Source organism: Nannobrachium achirus (genome assembly GCF_963921795.1).
Source record: "Nannobrachium achirus genome assembly, chromosome: 9".
NCBI classification, from domain to species: Eukaryota; Metazoa; Chordata; class Actinopteri; order Myctophiformes; family Myctophidae; genus Nannobrachium; species Nannobrachium achirus.
Genome location: NC_137818.1, coordinates 51,171,414 through 51,192,368, shown reverse-complemented (window position 1 = coordinate 51,192,368; position 20,955 = coordinate 51,171,414). Strand labels below are relative to the sequence as shown.

The following is a 20,955-nucleotide window of genomic DNA, read 5'->3' as shown; positions in this document are numbered from 1 at the left end:
AAACAGAAAAGAAAAGAAACCCAAGGTCGTTTTCCTGTGCTCTTCCACTAATGAGTTCCGGTGCCATCCAATGACGTTCTGGTACAACAGGTGAGGTCCTCCATCAGAGCGCTGTAGCCAGGAGACCTGCTGCTGCCACCAGCCGGGCAGAGCACATGATTAAACACTCATCTCCAAGGTGCCGGGCAGCGCTCGGCCCTGTGCCAACTCCTCTGAAACAGCTCACCTCTACCGCAGTACAGTAATCGTTCTTCTACCTGACGAATATTTAAGCAGTGGTGTAAAGTAAATAAGTACATTTACTCAGGTATACTGTACGTAAGTACCATTTTGAAGTATTCTTTTTACTTTACTGGAGTATTCCCAATTTTCAATACTCTTATCTGACGTCACTATGATGTCACCTGTGATGTCACAGTGATGTGTCAGGGGAACCACAGTGTCAGGTGTTACCCTTCCGGACGGACAGACGGATACGGTCAAGCTGTGACGGTTCTGACAGTAAACTGCGACCTACAGTACGGTCGCAATGAGTGTATGGGTATCTGCACATTTCTGAAGTTACAATTTAAGGATGTTTAGCTCATTCTCTGCCAGACTCGTCTCAGCACGTCTTCTTTTTTTTCAACGCCCGAACGTCTTTTAGGTTTTTTAATTAATTTAGTTTCAAGCGACCAGCCCCCTCTGGTGTAAAAAATATTGATTCACAGCAGAACTGGAACATGTGAAATGACGTCATCGAAAAACCGGCTCTCCATTCGCTACCTGTTTATTTATTTTTGTTGCACAGAAACAGCCTTTTCTCCGGTTCCGTGTCTCGCTAGTGTGTTTGTCAGAAGTTCAGAACGGTGCATTTTTTATTCGGCTTTAACTATGGATTGCAAGGCTCAAACGAGTCACAGAAGCACATAAAGCGAGGCCGTGTCTGTGATCGATCGGGGGATCAATTGAAAAATATTCTGTGACTACTTGAAAAGGTAAGGAAAAACTAAAGATAGCTGGCAGTGGTAAACGTTGTCAAATATTCCCTAAGCATGAAGCAAAAAGTGTGAACAGTTGCAAGGCGTATGTGTGATCATGTAGATCAGCTATTTTCACAATATGTATCTGTGGAACCAAGTCAAATAAAATATAATGCCTCAACTCCTACAATTCCAAGAGCTTGGAATGTGATATTTCTTGGGGGGAGAGGCCTGAAAAGGCTGAGAACCACTGCACTATCCAACTCAATCACTACACTGCGATAACTGTATTATACATGCAGTAAAGTACAGTATAATGTACAGTGTCATCTGTTTAAAGTCCTCTTTCCAGACTCTGCTGGGTTGGACTGAATCCCATTCTTTCACGTTCTTCCTCCAGGAACGGTCCAGGGCCGCTGCTGACTGAGCAGTGAGCACTCCGACATGGTCATCTGGCAGGCCTTCTTTGGTCGGCCCATGGGTCTCATCCCCTCTAAGTTCATCAAAAATCACACCCGTGTGAACTGAGCGGTGGTTGTGTGTGTGTGTGTGTGTGTGTGTGTGTGTGTGTGTGTGTGTGTGTGTGTGTGTGTGTGTGTGTGTGTGTGTGTGTGTGCGTGCGTGCGTGCGTGCGTGCGTGCGTGTGTGTGAGAGAGAGAGAGAATATTGCAGTTGATGCTCAGACTAGACTCAAGAGCACCCTCTCTGGTCACTGAGTGGTAGTTCAGGCTACATACACACATACATACACGGATACACGGATACACGGATACACACACGGCCATGCTATGGAGCGGTCTACCACCGCTCAAAAATACTTTTTACTGGCTGCTACCGCTGGCCTGGTGGTCCAGGCACTTGGGCTCTGGGCTGGCCTGGCAGTGTGCAGCGGATTCAGGTCCCGCCCTCTTTCCTGTCCATCTTCACTTACAAACTATCAATAAAGGCCTAAAACAAATCTTTACAAAAAAAAGTCCTTTGCTTTATTCTGTACAACGTATCCGTACTACTGTATCCGCCTCTCCTGAAAGCAACAGAGTCGCTTTCTAGACTCAGAGGTCTCCAACATAATAAGCGTTTGCAATAATAGACAATTGAATCCTCATGAATTTAAGATGTTATCTGAGGGAGTTATCATGTGTGTCTTCCAAACAACACACCGGTCCACATTTGTACAATACCACATGAAAGGTTTTCCACTTTTCTTCAATTTTCTTTTTATTCGTCTATGAAGGTCAGGTCGGTTTCTTCACTAATTGCTCACATTGTCGATGCGGTGAAAACGGCTGCGTTGTGGATTACTTTATTTGTCTTACTTGATTAATGGCTTTCTGTGCGAGAGATTCAATTCCTGTTAAGTCATGAAGAATTGCGCGGAGACATAATGCCTACTGCCAGTCCTTGTTTTGTGCTTTTCTGCTGATTGCAGAGCACCAAACGCCCTCCAACCCACTCTGCACAACACAGAACACAAAAAAAAACAAAAAACAATATGGAAGGGGAAAAAAGTGCTGATCACTCTCTCTCTCTCTCTCTCTCTCTCTCTCTCTCTCTCTCTCTCTCTCTCTCTCATTCAGTATGCTGACTTGTTTCATTACAGAGATCTTACACCCACGCTTGTTCTGCCTGGCCTATTTATCACACACCGATCGGCTCCTAAAGAACAGTGAGATAGGAGGCAGCGGCTGGCATCCTTGAGAATGAATCCATGCACATTCTGTAATCTATCAGTATGCACTGAGGCCACTTCTAGTCCACATGGGTCAACGTGGTCCCTCCTATGGCATACGTCATCAATTCGCTGTGGACTTGAACTGTTAAATATATCCTTTCCACTATAGGGCCGAACCAGGACTAGAACCAGAACCTTCCAGAACCAAGCATTGCATTGTGAGGTTGTACATATGCAATTTTGGTCAAATGTTTCCCTATTTTTTGCCAAATGTCTGCATATTACAACATGCCCAGAATACGGCTTAAGAATTGGGTTTAAGAGAAGGGTGAAGCAGTTCACATGGATCTCTCAATATCCTCGTCTCAATTACCGGTATCTTACCTAATATTTGCGTGTGTGAAGTGTGAATAAAGTTCCCCAAGCTAACAAACGACGAACTGAGGTTCACGTCTGTGATTACATCAGCAAGAAATAAAACCACGGCTTGCAAATGGAGAGCCTATAAATTATGGATACATAATGATTGAGAGAGTTTTGACATCCAAAAGGCCCTATTTATTTATTTGTATTAAACATTTAAGAACCAAACACTATATCCGATCCATCTTAACCACTTAGACCCTCCATACTTAAAACAGACCTGAGTTGCAATGTACTTGGTGTACTCTTTGCCAAAATTGCTGATCTACAAGCTCACAACGCGCTACAACAAGACGTGTTGTGAGCATATAGATCTTTTTGATATTGTTCCGCCCACAATAGGGATGCTGGGGTTCAAGGGGTTAACAACACCTTGGTGACACATTAAGGTAGCACCTCATTAAGGTAGCACCTCATTCACAGGGTTAGGGTTAGGGTTAGTACTTACTTTCTTTACTCAAGTAAAAGTATGATAGATAATGATAGTTACCTACTCCTCCCGCGAGGGAAATTCAGATATCACAGCCCAACCCAGCTGCTTTTTTTATCAGCTTTTACCCAGCTGAACTCAACCCAGTGATGCCCACAAGGAGCGCAAGGGGGAAGGGGAGCAGTGGTAGCTGGAGCAGGGAATCGTACCTACCTGCGACCTCTGGGGCCTCCGGAGTCCTAGGTGTGGACACTAACCACTCAGCCACCACTGCTCAATGTAGAAATAAGTAAAGTCCGGAATTCAAAATGTACTCGAGTAAAAGTACACAAGTATTGGCATCAAAAGGTACTTAAAGTACCAAAAGTAGAAAGTACTTATTATGCAGAATGTCCCATTTAAGGTTTTCAAAATGTATAAAAATCTTTTGAAAATAGCAGATCTACACGCAATGTGTCACAATGCGACACATTGTGAGCACATTGTGAGCTTTTAGATCGTCTATTTTCAAATGGCCGAAGTAGAAGTGAAAGTACTGAAAATCTGAAATACTCAAGTACAAATACCTCAGAATTGTACTTAAGTGCAGTACTTAAGTATGTACTTAGTTACTTTACACCACTGCATCTTTTGAGTGTATGCACTCAGATCCGTGCAAGAGTCAGGGACCTTCTTCAAGGCTTTAATATCACAATAATATTAACACTAAGACTCCTCAGGGTGACATGTGACCTCGCCCCCCAATTCTTGCCCATCTGGCCAGTGATGTATATCGGACCAGTTACCCATATATGGAGACCCCTGGTACCCATATGGAGATCCATGTACTGTATATGGAGATATGCTGTGAGAGCCCAAACATGCTTACTCAGTATTCGTTATGTGAAAGTCCTATGATGTCTATGACGTGTGATTATGGATCCCACTGGGAAAGATGGATAACCACGCCTCCCGGACACATTTTTGAAGCTTGTGATTGGCTGAACCGGAGGTAGGGAGTGCTCCATTGTAGTCACTTGGACCGCGGCAGAGGTGCACCAAAACCTAAACCTATCCTTAATTCTAACCCTAACCCTAACCTTAACCCTACCCTAACCTCAGTAAAACTAATGCTGGTGAATGCTAACCTGGTGAAATGCTAACCTGCCGACGCTGGTGAGTAGCTAGCTGGTGAAAACGAGTGCTATATACCATGTCCATCCATCTTCTCCAGTGGGATAAATAATCAGGCGTCTATGACATCTGACATCATACCCTTTTATGCCCATACATGGAGATCCCTGTCTGTAGAACCTGCCGTTAGTGTGGTATGTGGCCAATGTGGCCTCCATATATGGGCATTCCCATAAGAAGTCCTGTTAGATATGGGCTAAGAGTGGTTCCCCTGACATCACAGTGATGTCAGAGCATGATGTCTGAGCGACAAACCCATAGAACCACAGTGTCAGGCGTGACAGACAGACAGAGAGAGATACATACGGACAAGCTGTGACCGTTCACATACTAAACTTGCGACCTATGGTCGCAATAACATATTATTAATAACCTTCAATAAACCACGTGAAATATATTTCACTATATACTGTATCTATCCTATCCTCTTGTTCTCTTGTGCTTGATTGACACTGGCTTTTCTCCAGCATCACCTCTTCTCTCACTGTGTATGGTTGCTGTCGGGTAGAAACCTCCTCATCTCCATCTTTCAACTTCCATGATTTTTCCATAAATGAATGCCCTTCTTCGTCATACCACATTGTTACAACAAAAGTAGCAAGAATAACCCATCTACAAGCCATCGCGACCCGAGTTTGTAGATCCGGTATTTCCCTCAAATGTTTAAAGCAAAAGTGGTGTGTGTCGGTTTTACAAATATTTAACCGATGAAAAGTATTAACAAGGACTTGAGACTAAATAATAACTACATTGGTTCAATTAACCCATTTAGGCCTAGCATTATTGACTGCTTTAACTATTGAAAAATAGCAGATATACAAGCTCACAGCGTGGCACCGAGTGCCGCGCTGCGAGCTTGTAGATCTGCTATTTTTGAAAAAGTCGTAAAAATTTAAATTTTGACCCGATTCTATAGTGTCTTTTGAATCCTTCTAAGGTTTTTTGAAAAACGTACGTTTCTATGTCAGCAATCTGGCCAGCCATCGTCAAAGAAAAGGTCTTTTTCACTTAACTGGAGCTCAGTTAGTCTGTTCTTGAGAGACTACTATGTCAGTGGTTCTCAAACCTTTTCATGTGAAGGACTCCCAAAATGATATTTATTTGGCCACGGACCCCCATCTCAAAATATTTAGTTCCAGGGACCACCCAGAAGCAAAATCTGAGTTACAAATGTTCTAACGCTTTAAAAATACATATATTCAAAGATTTGCACGCATTTTCACAACTTTTTCAAAAATAGCAGATCTACAAGCAGTGCCGCGCTGTGTGCTTGTATATCTGCTATTTTTCACTGGTTAAAGCATTCAATAATCCTGCCTAAATGGGTTAAACAGGTTATTTTTTGCCCTTCTTTCCCCCCTAGCATTTTCTGAACAGTTTAGGACATACAAGGTTTCCATGTGACTGTGACAAATCCTGACGATATGAAAAGAACCTGATCCGTGTCATCGCTGCAAACGTTAATCTATTCAAACATCTATCATACAAAGCTCACCTGCCTGGATACAGTAATCCAATCAAGCCGGATTCCTCTCTCAAAATAGCAGGATTGCATTGACAACCCCCACCACTACACCGTGGCCTATATGATGGGCTGAAATGAGTGAATGAATGAATAAAATTTGCATTTGATCAGCATAAACACAAGCGACCCCCGCCACTCTCTCTTTAGAAAACCGAAACTGCCTGTCCCTAGAATGCTGTGTCGTGACAGGTCCGCGTATCTCATTACAGGGGCGTCAATTTGGGTATGGCAGGGGTATGCAGCTGCCATACCCTGGGTCCAGGGGGGAAAATAAAAGTTACTTTTAAATATAAATCCATGAATGTCTCTTTGTCTATCTGTTCTGGTTATTATGTTGTTAAATTACAGTAAAATAACTACAAATGCAAAATTTAACAAATTGGTCACTTTAACAATTTCTCTGCCATTTTAAACATAGCTGTAGTAAGCAGCTGCCAAATTGTCCTTACCTTTTAGCGTGGGCACGCGCACGCATCGTGCACAATCTGTGCGCGACTCATCTAGTAGACGTGTAGACTCGGTGACAAGCTTTCGAATACAAAAAACCCCATTGAAAAAGACATCCGTTGCCACGCTGTATTCCTGCTTATCCGCCAGTGTTTACATGAAAAAACATTGAAAAAAGCCAGGCATGCGCTATGGTAACACGTGGACACGTTCGCGCACAAAACGCACGATATATGCGGGGATCATAATCCAGGCGTGTAGAGACTGGATCAAAGTTTCCAAACGCAAAAATCCGATTGAAAAACGAGCGTTCCATCGCCGAGTAGCTTCCACTTCTGTTACACAGTAAACCAATGGAGGCGGGACTATGGCCCAGGCTCAGACTGGATACGGAAAGCTGGATCCGGTCCAGACCGGAAATGACCGGATACAGTTAGGGGGGCGGGCCTAAAGAGCCAGAATCAGCGAAAATCTGCGCTAATACTTTTAATCCTTTCATAATGATTAAAGCTAATTAAACTTTACGGGCTCTACGGGCATGGCAGCGCGGTACAGCGGGAAATCTACGGTTTCTACGGGGATCGCGAGGTATGAGTTAACAAGGTATTAGATTTATATTCTTCACACTTGTATTCTCCCCATCTAGACAAAAGGGTATATTCCCAGGTCAGCTGCACAGGTGCAATTCATTATTGTTAATTGTGGCACGTTTACTAACATGCCAAGTTTAGCCAGCCCAAGAAACAGTAGAAACGGGGGAAGAATTGAATGTACTTCAATGTATCATGCATGTTGCTAAGGTATGGCCACATGACTGGTGTCTTACACGTGCGCGAAGGCGCGCGTGCAAGACACCAGTCATGTTGCCATACCTTAGCTTTTTCTGAACTGACGCCACTGTCTCATTATGCTCAACAATACTAGCAACAAAAAAGTAGCTATTGCTTATACCGTTGACAGTGAGTTTTGGTTGAACGGCGAAATGGAAATAGAAAGTTGTATGTTTCCTGATGATCAATTGGATTAATTGGATTAATTAATGTAAGGAATCGCTTCAAGAAGGCCAATTAAAGAGCATTGTTGCCGGGGCCTGAAAGCAGCAATCTGAGCCCCCTTCTGTCACAGTATTTTGTCGTTGTCGAGTGGAAACCTCGTATCTCCAAGTTTCAAATTTGCACGATCTACAAGCAGATCTACAAGCACACAACGCCTCGCGGTGTGAGACGTTGTGTGCTTGTAGATCGGCTGTTTTCACTAGTTTAAATCATTTTTAAAATGATAAATACAAAACAAACGGTTTTGGACATAGGTTTCCACCTGACAATGACGATTTGCTACTGTCGTAATTAACCATGACAAGACATGCTACACCGCCAATCCATTTTGGGGATGTTTATAGGCACTCTAGATTGCTTGTAAAATATAGAATAACGTTCAAAGATGCTGTTGTGCAGATCTATAGATAAGAGTTGTAGGCTAAAGCCTCTATCATAGTTCACGGTGAAGAGCTATCACCTCACTGCGGTGTAGTTTTCGAGCTATCACCCAGGCTTTGTTATACATTTTTAGGTGATAACTAGAAAACTACGCCGCGGTGAGGTGATAGCTCTTCACCTTGGACTATGATAGAGGCTTTAGATTACATATAGACCAGTGGTTCTCAAAGAGGGGTCTGGGTAGCCCCAGGGGTCCTCGAGGGGGTTCCCAGGAAAAATGAGTAACGTTTAGCCTACTTTAAAAATGATTTCACCAGTTAGACCAATGCCAGTTGTAGAATTGAAAGAATGAAGTTCAGATCACATGGATCAGATCAATATGTCCACTGTTATCTTGTCCACCTACAGTATAACTCTTATGGAGTCCCTAGCACACAATATTTTAAAATGGGGCTCTGCGTCCTAATATAGGTATCAATTTGGGGGTCCTTGACATGAAGATGTTTGGGAACCATTGAATGTGACATTATTTGGCATCAGAGGCATAATAAAAACCTTTCTATCTTTTGAGTGTTTACCCTGGAAGGAGCTATAAGCTCCAACATCTGACTTTGTCCGGGCCCCAAAGAATGTCTGGGCTCTGAAGCGTGGCCTACATCTGGCCTACATCTGGCCTACATCGTGGCACAAAGCGCTCAAAGTTTCTTGTCAGCCCAGGATCACAATGGCCAAGCTTTGCGTGATGCTTGATATAATTAACTCATAAATAGCACCACTCACTTCACACTAGGTGCGATTTCTTTTACCATGTTTGCCTATGATGATGATGACACAAGTATCACATGATGTCATGTAGACGAGCGGATTGAGATGCACTCAGCGACAATCTAAAATCAGCTGACTTGGCCAAAAACATTCAGAGGTGCAGAAAGTTTGCACAAAAGAAACTACATTTGAGTATAAACGTGAACGTAATAGGGGGCCCCCGGGATGCTATTATTGTTTCCTTAGTTGATGCCTTGTAAGGGAGCGCTTGTTTTTGGTGGAGACGACGGAGTACTTGAGCCACATGATACACCACCGAGCGAGCTAAAAGGAGCGAATCGCAGTGGCGAGCGTTTCTAATTCCGCTTGAGCCGACTCAGCAAGTTATGTCCTGATGGGGACAGAATCGTAAATCTTGCCCCCCCTACTTTCGGCACCTCCGCGCGGTCCAAGAGAACACAGCGGAGCACTCCCAACTCCGGTTCAGCCAATCACAAGCCGCGGCCGACAAGGCATCGACTACGGAAACAATAGTCTCTATCGGGACATAACACGAACGGCACTAAGTCGGCTCAAGCGGACTTCGCAACGCTCGACACAGCGACTCGCTCGCTTTGGCTTGCTCGGCGGTGTCTCGAGTGGTTCCACTCGAGACGGCGCGCCTCTGTCGTCTCCACCGAAAACAAGCGCTCCCTTACACAAGGCATCACCTATGGCAGTGGTTCTCAAAGTGGATTCCAGGGACTTTGTGGGTTCCTTTAGGAGGGTCTAAATTGACCCATACAAGTCTGTAACTCTTAACAGTATACGTATGCTGTCAGAGTTAAGGGGAGACCTTCAAATGTAAAAGTTTGCGAAACACTGGCCTGGGAAACAATAATAGTCCCCGGGACCCCCAGTTCCCCCACCTTACCGCACAGCAGCTGCATCCAGGCGCAGGTCTTGTAGACGGTGGAGGTGTTGCAGAAGAAGAAGAGGGCCATGCAGGCGATGCAGCCCAGGATGAGCACCATGGACAGCAGGATGAACACCGACGCCACCTTGAAGGCCCCGGAGGGGATGGAGGCGAAGTCGGCGAAGCTGCCGGCGCACGTCAGCTCCCGGTGCACGCCCCCGGGCGCGCCCACGGCGCCCACGCAGTAGTGGAAGAGGCCGAAGTAGCCCACCTGCGGCGTGTCCACGCTGTCGCCGATCCAGTAGGGCTGGATGAACACCACCACGTTGACGATGGCAAAGCAGATGGTGAAGATGGCCCACAGCACGCCGATGGCCCGCGAGTTACGCATGTAGTTCTCATGGTAGATCTTGGAGGCTTCTTGTGAAGGCAACATGTTTTTGTTTCCCCCCCCTACTACCTTTTCCCCCCCTTCTTTTAATATTCTCTTCTTCTCCTCTTTCTCGAGAATCACAGAAAGGGATTTCCTGAATTCTCCAGCAGTATGGACCCTCGCTCAGCTCTACTTTTCCCCCTCAAGTCTTTGTCATTTTTCAACCCCCCAGTGCTTTAATTGAAACCGCTTCTGTTTTCCACACACAATGTTGCTGTTATGGCTCTTGATTGGGCCTGGTCTTCCCTTTCACACCATAACGGCACCATGTAACCAGAAAATCAATATTATATAGGGCTAAAAATGGTAAACCAACATAATAATAATAAAAATAAAAATAATGTTAAATGCTACATTGACACAATAAAAAGCATCCTTTCTGTCACTGATTAATAATGCATCAGATGGGGACCAGTGATTCAACGGGGCTGTCTAATTAAGGTTCCAATTCCATGGGGGCTACAGGAATACAGGGTAGCCTATAGATACAAAAAATGAAAAATAGACACATCAAAATGTATTTTTTCCCCTCCTATATTTCACAGTCGCGGTGGGTTAAAGCGGCATGGTTTTCATCGTCATCCATGATCAGTCCACAGTGCTATACCTTCACATCACCGTCCTTCATTTCCATCCGACGGCCGGGGAGCCCTTTTGGAAAGACCATCCGCGGGGGGGCTCTGCTCTGCTGCTACTCCAGCTACTGATGGAGGCGTCGACGCCGCATTTGGAGACAGAGAGGGGGGGAAAAGATCACCGCGAACCGGAGAACAGGATCCCGTTAAATCTGTACAGTCCTCTGTTCTTCTGACAGATCCCTCATTCTCCCCTGCCTCGGCTCCATTATCAACATGTATACACGCCTCCCTCTCTCTCTCTCTCTCTCTCTCTCTCTCTCTCTCTCTCTCTCTCTCTCTCTCTCATACACACACACACACACGCGCGCGCGCGCACGCACACACTACACCACACACACCCCTTTCTCTCTCTCTCTCTGTGTCGCCCTCCTGTGCAGAAGATGCTGATGTGATGTTGTAGTAGTAGGCTACTGATGACAGCGATGGAGCGCGCGTTCGCGTGCGCGGACACAGCAGCAGCAGCAGCAGCAGCAGGCATGGAACATTTGTAATACAGACACGTGTGTGTGTGTGTGTGTGTGTGTGTGTGTGTGTGTGTGTGTGTGTGTGTGTGTGCGTGCGTGCGTGCGTGCGTGCGTGCGTGCGTGCGTGCGTGCGTGCGTGCGTGCGTGTGTGTGTGTGTGTGTGTGTGTGCGTGCCTAGAATTGTGTTATTTGGTGTATGGAATCATGGTTATTTGGTGTATCGAATCAAATGGACAGTAGCCTATATCCTAGGAGCCATTGTGACTAATATAAAGTCTCTATTTTTATTAGATGATGGTATTTTCACATTAATTGACAGGCTACAGGCTGATGTTACATCACTGGTAGGCTACTGGCGTTTGTATGTGTTTTTTAGCCTTAAAGGAGTAGTTCACCCCCAAAATGACTTTTTTTTTCCTATTGATTACTCATGCCATGGAGACTTGAGTTGAATGAGTTCAATAATATTTTTTTGTATTTGCCGCATTCCTTTCTTCTGAATGGGTCCTTTGATTCTGAATGGGGACCAATGGGGGTACATTTACTTGACCCTTGACCCTAAATTTCCCCCCATTGATTCTGACCAAAATGCATTTAGTTCCCCATCCAGGGCCTTATTTGGGTCCCCATCCAGAATCAATGGGGGTAAATCTACTATAATCCATTTAATTCCAAGGGGGCTACAGAGAAATACAGAAATATTATTGAACTCTAGTCTCCATGGCGTGACTAATCAATAGAACATTTTGGGGGTGAACTACTCCTTTAATGTCAGACTGTAGGACTACCTCGAGCTGTTTACATTTCTGACTAGTATTCAATCAATTAACGATGGTGGGCGTAGTCATCATGGCCTTCACCATTTGGTGACATTTTCTGTTGACCGCAGCTTAAACCAATAAACACGTCATTAGTGCATAATTCGAATGTATGTGCTCCAAATTATGTACAGTACTTATTACTCAGAAGTAATGTTGGAGAACCCAGACGTATCAGTGATGTCAGTCATCTCCAAATTTGGGCATTGTTTCAGCATGCGGCTGTTACGTGCGTGCACTTCATGACATCCTGGGGTTGAGTGACAGGTATGTGATACTTACGTCGCAGAGTAGGCTACCGTTGCCGTCTGTCTCTGTCTGTCTACCTTTTATGCTCATCCATTATGGAGACTAGAAGCTCGTCCACCCGAAGCGCGGCCGAGCGTCTAGTCGGCGACCTGGCCAACTCGGGAACTATATATATTTATATAGAGATATATTTCTGTCTGCGTCCATTTTATGCCTATATACGGATATCTCTGTAAGTGATGTCACAATGATTCAGCGCTTGCGCCGATTTCCTCCGGAACAGCCTGATGTCAACAATCAGCTCTGCATAAGGAGATTCCGAACGTTTCGCGCCGGTTCGGGAAAACCGCGCGTCGGGTTGGGTCGAGGCCCGGCACTGTACTCCGCGCCACGGCGGGGAACGCGCGTGCCGAATCTGGGACGCACGGTTCTCGAGATACGCGGATTACATACAGACAGACTGACAGACAGAGATTTGTCGCATTTATAGATAGATTCCTGATCATCATTATATGGCCATATATGGGCATTCCCCCTATTGTGCCCATATATGGAGCTGGCTCATGCTTTGTTTATGGTCATGTTGTCATGACCATAAACGGCGGTGGGTTGTTTACGTTGTCATAGTGACGTGGCCATGGTTTGTTTATGGCTGAGTCAGGATGAGGTCAGAGGTCCGCCCTGCCATCGCCCTCCAATTAGTCCATTTTACAGCTTACTGAACAGGAGGAGACAACATGGCTAATCTAGAGCAGTGGGTGAACGACCGTCTTCATGACATCCTGGGGTTGAGTGACAGGTATGTGGCCCAGTTCATGATTGGCACTGCTCGGAAAGCCCGGGACCCTCAAGACTTTGTTGATCGCCTTAAGAAAACTGGCACAATCGACAATGACCAGAGAGTGATTGACTTCACACAAGAGCTCTATGGCAAGATTCCACGCAAGCAGGTTGTTGATAATTGATTGATTGGTTGATTGAAGACTTTATTAGAAGTTTGCATAGGAAAAGGTACAGTTTCATGACGGTACAGTTCACTGGTACAAGGTCTACTAAAAGGAGATCCATGAAAAGACTAAGCTTATTTCCACTGGAAACCATTATCTCATATAACATTGAATGACAGACAAATAGAACACAGTACTATGCAGTAGATATGTAAAGAAAAACAAAAAAAAAAGACAGTAAGTCTAAAACAAACAGTATATACAAAGAAGGGGCAGGGGAGGGTAGGGTTGGGCTAGGTTCATTTTTTACCAGTTGTGAACGGAAGCCGGAGAGAGCGGTAGAACAACATGCCATAGAGATGGACAGGAAGAATCGGACGTACATCTTACTGGAAGATAGCACTAGTGATGGAGAGGCAGTGAGAGAGAAGGAGAAAGGGAAAAAGAAAAGCAAGGACAAAGGAAACAAGAGGAAGCACATCAGGCAGAAAAAGAAGAGTGAGCCATCATCAAGTGAAGATGAACCTGCAAAAAGAGACCGAAAGGAGCCCAACAAGAAAGAAGTGGAAGAAGAAGAGGAGTGGGAGAAGGAGGAGAGAGAGCGACAACAAGACATAGAGGAGAGGGATGCTTTTGCTGAGCGAGTGAAACTGACACGGAACATAGCGGAGAGGACTGACAAGAAGGCTTATGAAGAGGCTCAGAAGAGACTGCAGTTGGCTGAAGAAGATCAAAGGAAAATGTTGCCAGAGCTGAGGAAGCGATCACGCTGGGAGTACCTGCAGAAGAGACAGCCAGAGAAGCTGGAGGACTTTGAGGCCGAGATTAAAGACGACGAGTACCTGTTTTCTACTGAGGAGCTGACAGAAAGGGAAAAGAAAGAACTGGAATACAAGCGCACCCTCCGAGACCTGGCCAAAGACTACAAGAAGGCCGGAGCCCAAGAGAAAGAGGCGAGAAAGAACAGATACTACATGCCAGAAGAGAAGAGAAGAAAGGAGGTGCCACAGAGGGACATGGACTTTGATGACATGCCCATGGAGCTGGGAGGAGAGCAAGGTAGCTGGGAGGAGGAGAGGCTGAAGACTGCCTCCTTGAGCTTCGGGGCCAAGAAGGAGCGGGAACGAGGCATGCAGGAGGAGCGAGATAAGTACCAGTTGATCCTTGAGGAGGATGAGATGATCAACTTTGTCAGCAGCACCATCGCCATGAAGGGCACCCTGTCAGAGAAGGAGCTGGAGGCCCCGTCCGTGTCCGAGGCACAGCGAAAGAAGCAGTCCCTCCAGGAGGTGCGACGCAGCCTACCCGTCTTCCCCTACAGAGAGGACCTGCTGGCCGCCATTCGCGAACACCAGATCCTGATCATCGAGGAGGAGACGGGCTCCGGAAAGACCACCCAGGTCCCACAGTACCTCATAGAAGATGGCTACACCCGTGGAGGCATGAAGATCGGGTGCACGCAGCCTCGCAGAGTGGCGGCCATGTCTGTGGCAGCCAGAGTGGCAGAGGAAGTGGGCGTCAAGCTGGGCAATGATGTGGGATACAGTATCCGTTTTGAGGACTGTACCTCAGAGAGAACAGTTTTGAAGTACATGACAGATGGCATGCTGCTAAGAGAGTTCCTTTCTGAGCCTGACCTGGCCAGCTACAGTGTGGTCATCATAGACGAAGCCCATGAGCGGACCCTGCATACAGACATCCTGTTTGGGCTGATCAAGGACATAGCCCGGTTCAGACCGGACCTAAAGGTTTTGGTGGCCAGCACCACTCTGGACACCAAGCGATTCTCCTGCTTCTTCGATGATGCTCCCGTCTTCAGGATACCAGGCAGGAGGTTCCCGGTTGACATTTACTACACTAAGGCTCCAGAAGCAGACTACGGTGTCTGTGCTACAGATCCACGTCACCCAGCCTTCAGGAGATATCTTGGTCTTCCTAACTGGACAGGAGGAGATCGAGGCTTGCTGTGCGCTGCTTCAGGAGAGATGCAGACGACTGGGTTCCAAGATCTCTGAGCTGCTGGTGCTGCCCATCTACGCCAACCTGCCCGCTGACATGCAGGCCAAGATCTTCAACCCTACTCCGCCTGGAGCTCGTAAGGTGGTTGTGGCTACCAACATAGCGGAGACCTCTCTGACCATAGACGGTATCATCTACGTCATTGACCCAGGCTTCTGCAAACAAAAGAGTTACAACGCCCACACTGGCATGGAGTCACTGATTGTCACGCCGTGCTCACGGGCGTCGGCCAACCAGAGGGCGGGCCGAGTTGGCAGAGTGGCTGCTGGGAAGTGTTTCAGGCTGTACACGGCCTGGGCCTTCAAGCAAGAGATGGAGGAGACCACCGTGCCTGAGATCCAGAGGACCAACCTGGGGAACGTAGTCCTCCTGCTCAAAAGTCTGGGCATCAATGACCTGATTCATTTTGACTTTATGGACCCGCCCCCTCACGAGACCCTGGTGTTGGCCCTGGAACAGCTGTATGCTCTGGGAGCTCTCAACCACATGGGAGAACTCACTAAGCTGGGTCGCAGGATGGCTGAGCTGCCAGTGGATCCAATGCTGAGCAAAATGATCCTAGCCTCTGAACAGTACAAGTGTTCAGAGGAGGCATTGACCATAGCAACAATGTTGTCATTGAACAACTCCATCTTCTACCGACCTAAAGACAAGGTGGTGCACGCCGACAAAGCCAGGATGAACTTTGTGGTGCCGGGAGGGGACCACATGGTGCTGCTTAACATCTACACTCAGTGGATGGAGAGCGGCTACTCCACCCAGTGGTGTCACGAGAACTTCATCCAGTTCCGCTCCATGAAGAGGGCGCGGGATGTAAGGGAGCAGCTGGAGGGTTTGATGGACCGTATAGAAGTGGAGGTGGTCAGCTCCCCGAGCGACAACACACCCATCCGCAAGGCAGTAACAGCGGGGTATTTCTACCACACTGCTCGCTTGAGTAAAGGCGGCTATAAGACGGTGAAGCATCAACAGACGGTCTATGTCCACCCCAACAGCTCCCTGTTTGAGGAACAGCCACGCTGGCTCATCTACCATGAGCTGGTCTTCACCACTAAGGAGTTCATGAGACAGGTGATTGAGATAGAGAGTGGCTGGCTTCTTGAAGTGGCTCCTCACTACTAAAAGAACAAAGCGCTGGAGGACAGCAGCAAGAAGATGCCACGCAAACTGGGCAAGACAAAAGGGGAACTAGGCTGAGCTGAAGCATGGCAACAAGTGGCACACACACTGCTTGGCTGGCAAATCACGACCTCCGCCCCTGATTTCTCACATGGCCCTCTTCTAGCGCCACCATCAGGCCGATTTTTTACACAACGGCCCATACAAGGAGATATCCACGACGTGTCATGTTTTTTTTTTCTTTTTTTCAAACACGTTTTGAGACTGCCAACTAACTGCCTTTACTTCCGGGTTTGGTCATCCACTTGATTCAATGATTCAATTCATGATGGATGAATTGCTTCTGTCAGATGTGCAAATCGGAGTTATTAGGAATGATGTCAACAGTTTGTGTTCTGTGACATCAGGCCAGAGCTCTGGTCAACCTGAATAATATGTGATGCAGTTTTAAACATCACATTTAGTCTGAGTATGCACAAGAGTTCTTTACTGTCAGAGAGGCGGGTATATAAGATGTTGACAGAGAATTAAAACCAAATCTTTCCTGCCTGCAAGAGACAAAGAAACGCAGCAGAACCAATCTTCCAAGATTCCGAGTGTCTTCCTGTACGCCTTCATCGCTCGGGAAAACATGAAGAGGAGCCACAACAACCTCTGCTGTCAAATGATGAGCAACGGACAGCTCCCCTCATCTTCCTGTCGGAATATCAACATCTGTGTAACCAGCCAGCAACAAGGAGACACAGACCAACCAAGATCTTGCGAAGACTTCAACATAGCCAGAAGTAAAGAAACATTTGATGGCTTACACAGGAAAGAAAACCTCATATGTGATAAGAGTTTCATTGAGGTATCGACACAGCATACTGTCCAGCATGTCCACACTGGAGAAAAACCCTTCGTCTGTAAACAGTGTGACAAGAGTTTCAGTGAGTTATGGAAACTGAAGAGACACTTTCAGAGCCACAGTGGAGAAAAACCCTTTTTGTGTAAACTGTGTGACAAGAGTTTCAGTCAGTCAAGTGACCTGAAGAGACACCGGCATGTCCATACTGGGGAAAAGCCCTTTGTCTGTAAACAGTGTGACAAGGGTTTCATTGAGTTAAGTAAACTGAAGAATCACCTGCGTGTCCATACTGGGGAAAAACCCTTCGTGTGTAAAGCGTGTGACAAGGGTTTCAGTGAGTTAGGGAGTCTGAAGAAACATCAGCGTATCCACAGTGGAGAAAAACCCTTTGTGTGTAAACAGTGTGACAAGAGTTTCAGTGAGTCAGGTCAGCTGAAGAATCACCAGCGTGTACATACTGGTGAAAAACCCTTTGTGTGTATACAGTGTGAAAAGGGTTTCAGTGTGTTAGGGACTCTGAAGAGACATCAGCGTATCCACAGTGGAGAAAAAACCCTTCCTGCAAGCCCGGCGGGACCCGACCAGCCAAAACCGGCCGGGCTCGGGCCATTTCTGTATTTCACCAACGGGCCTAGGGCTGGGCTCAGAACCATGCTCTGAACATTTTGCGCTGTGAATTTCACCCTAGACTAGAACATGACGTCTCAGTGTGTGCGCAGCTAGAATGGAGGGAGGGGGTGTGTGGAAGGCAGCACTCTAGGCCAGGGGTTTTCAAAGTGGGTGATGGGTAACCCTGGGGTGCCGCGGCGGCAGTCTGGGGTGCCGCGAGATAATTTGATAATATTTAACACTCAAAAAAATATATATATATTTTAACCAAATTGGCTATTATCTCAACGTTTTCCTCGCAACATAATTTCGGGGAGAATAATGGCAAAAATGCCCTTATGTTACCCCTTATATGGAGGTGAATTAATTTGAATGTACAACACAATTCTGATTTACTCAATTAAACACAAATTCATTCAGATGTTGTTATCATCCTATAATAATAAATAACAAAAAAACTATTTTGTTTAAAAAAAAACATACAGTTCATACAGTTGGGAGTGAAAATTATGAATATAATGTAGGTGTGCCTCGGAGGATTGGGAGGAAAAGAATATTTATAGGGGTGCCCTGAGCCAAAAAGGTTTGGGAACCCCTGCTCTAGGCTATGTATTCTCTCATGTATCTATTCACCATATTCCTGACCCCGCCCCCGGCTTCCTGTTCATATCCTGAAAGAAAATAAAAAACATAATTTGGTTTCCTGTGTCCTGGCATTAAAGTGTCAGTAGAGGCGCTCTGGGCTCTGGGCTCTGAATGAACCGGTGTTGCCATGTCTGCTTATAATAAGCAATTTGTGTAGTTGTTTATTGGGCTTACTTTCTAATATTTTTTAAACCAGTGGTTCCCAAATCTTTTCATATCAAGGACCCCAGATTAACATATTTGTCCACAGTCGCAGACTCCCATCTGAAAATATGTGACTATATGTGAAATATGCCAGGGACCTCCACACAGATTTGTGTTTTTTTTTCCTCAATATTTTTTAAATATCAAACATACAAGCTCACAATGTGTCACAATGTGACACATTGTGAGCTTGCTGATCTGCTATGTTCAAATGTAAATGTAAAGTAGTAAAACTGAACATAGTTAATTCTATTGGGCTTATTATTCATAGACCTGGCCGCTTGTTTCTTTGGCAATATCTGGCAACAGACAATTCCCTGTCACCTCCTTACTTGGGACAAGGAAGGTTAGGCAGGAACAGACAACACCCGGAAGTTGGCACACCAAGGGACGCCGCCATGACACTTTTGGGTGGCGGAAGTGACGAAGTGCTCAATGTTATTTTGGGTGGCACTTCCGCCACCCAAAGTGTCATGGCGGATGGCCATGGAGCCTAAATGACGTTGGTGACTGTTCTTGCTGAGACCTTCTTTGACTTGGGATCACTTGTTCTTAGACCTGGGAGGAAGTGAAAAGATGTTTTTGAAGCAGCACACAGAGAAAAACTCTCTAGCGCCCTCTGTAAAAGAAAATGGCAGCCTCCATAGAGAGGGCCAGGAATATGGTGAATAGCAACACTGAAAGCGTGAATTATGTTTGGTCGTGTCAGTACATTAGCCAATGAGCCACCGGCTCGCTGAAAGGCGAGACCAGTATGTTATACCAAAACGTTATACAGTAGTAAGTTTATTCTCTATAGGCCTAATAACAACACGTGGGCTCGAGACCAGTATGTTACCGTATATCAGTATGTTATACCAAAACTTTATAGACCAAGGTTATTCACCTCAGAAAAATTACAGTACAAAGGCAGGGCCCTTCCAATGAGGAGTAGCCAAAGGGTAGATCTTTGTGGCCATATATGGTGTTCCATGCGAGCCCACACTGTTTCGTGGGAACAGTATTTCTAGTTCATATTGATTCCCCGACCTCCCGTATCATTACGGGGTGCATAATGACTGGACTGTGTAATGCGTAATGTAATGACTGGATTGGACGATTCTCCGTATTTTACGAGGCGGTTTATAACCACGGCAAGCCGACAATCATCAATGTCTAATTTTCTGCTGTGAGGATATACAGTAACATCATAACAAACGGTGGCTGGAGGAGGATTTCTTACTTGTGTTGCGATGTGTGTGTTGCTGTGCTGTTGACTTTGTTTTAGAGCGCAAGACAAGAGCTCAGCTAAAGGGCTGTACAGTGTACATATACTGTCTCCGACCAGGGAGGAATGGAGGGGTCTAAAAAATGTTCGACCAGGGGCCCTCCGGGTTAATCCGTCCCTGAGTGGTCTAATGATCTGACTTTCAGCAGAGAGGATCCATATTCAAACCCCAGTCTACCTGTAGTTTGATGATGGAGTACTTTGGAATGTTATTTGTAAAGATATGCATGAGTAACTCAAAATGTCTTTAAAAATGGATTGGGCACCCAAAGTACCGGTATGTGTGTTTGGGTGGCTTAGTTGGAAAAGCTCTTAACTCATCTTCAAAAGGTCATGGCATCTGATCAAATCTCAACTCTGGCACCTCTGCATCTGAACAATATTGACACTGATGGTTTGCTTTTTCTCTTTAAATGTCCATTGTCATTGACAATGCATTGGGCTTAAAGTTAAATATTTCAAAAACTACACATTATTTCAAAGTAAAAAATCTCAAGCATACATGTCCACAATAAGGTGGAATTTTTGAATTGTGAATCAAGTTGCTCAGTTAAAATATGTAGGAACAGCGAGGTGCCAACGTTTTCAGATTTAAGTTTTAAATGTTAAATATCTCCAAAACTGCAAAACATTTCAAAGTAAAACGTTCAAGCATGTGTGTCCACAGTTAGGTGAATTATAAAAAGTATGAATGGAGTTTCTAGGTGAACGTGTTTTTTTTTTGAGGCGCACAAATCTGCCATTTTGTAAAGTCTATATCTCTAAAACCGTGAAACATTTCAAATAATCATTTTCAGGCAAACATTTCCACAGTAAGCTGAACATGATAAAGTTTGAACGGTGTTTCTCAGGTGTAGCCTACGTTTGTAGCTCTAGCCTGCCAAAGTTTGTACTTTTTCCATTGACAATGCATTGGGCGCTCAAAGATAAATATTTCAAAAACTACAGATTTTTTTCTCAAGCATGAA

The 20,955-nt window shown here is 45.6% G+C and overlaps 2 protein-coding genes across 2 annotated transcripts in view; one reads left to right on the top strand and one right to left on the bottom strand.

The window, feature by feature from the left end:
* The window catches only part of LOC308291528 (LHFPL tetraspan subfamily member 4 protein-like), a gene marked incomplete at both ends in the record, with an annotated part of 45,205 nt that extends 35,041 nt beyond the window's left edge, over positions 1-10,164 (bottom strand). The window contains one exon of the mRNA XM_080733558.1: positions 9,747-10,164. Within this exon, the coding sequence (XP_080589684.1) occupies positions 9,747-10,164 (418 nt within the window). The remainder of the gene's footprint in view (positions 1-9,746) is intronic.
* Positions 10,165-13,067: 2,903 nt separating this feature from the next.
* Positions 13,068-16,493, top strand: LOC308291482 (pre-mRNA-splicing factor ATP-dependent RNA helicase DHX16-like; the record flags this gene model as incomplete). The annotated part of the gene is given in 4 exon segments (XM_080733502.1): positions 13,068-13,280; positions 13,592-15,154; positions 15,159-16,415; positions 16,419-16,493. Coding segments are annotated over 4 exon segments (3,108 nt in total).
* Positions 16,494-20,955: the final 4,462 nt, after the last annotated feature.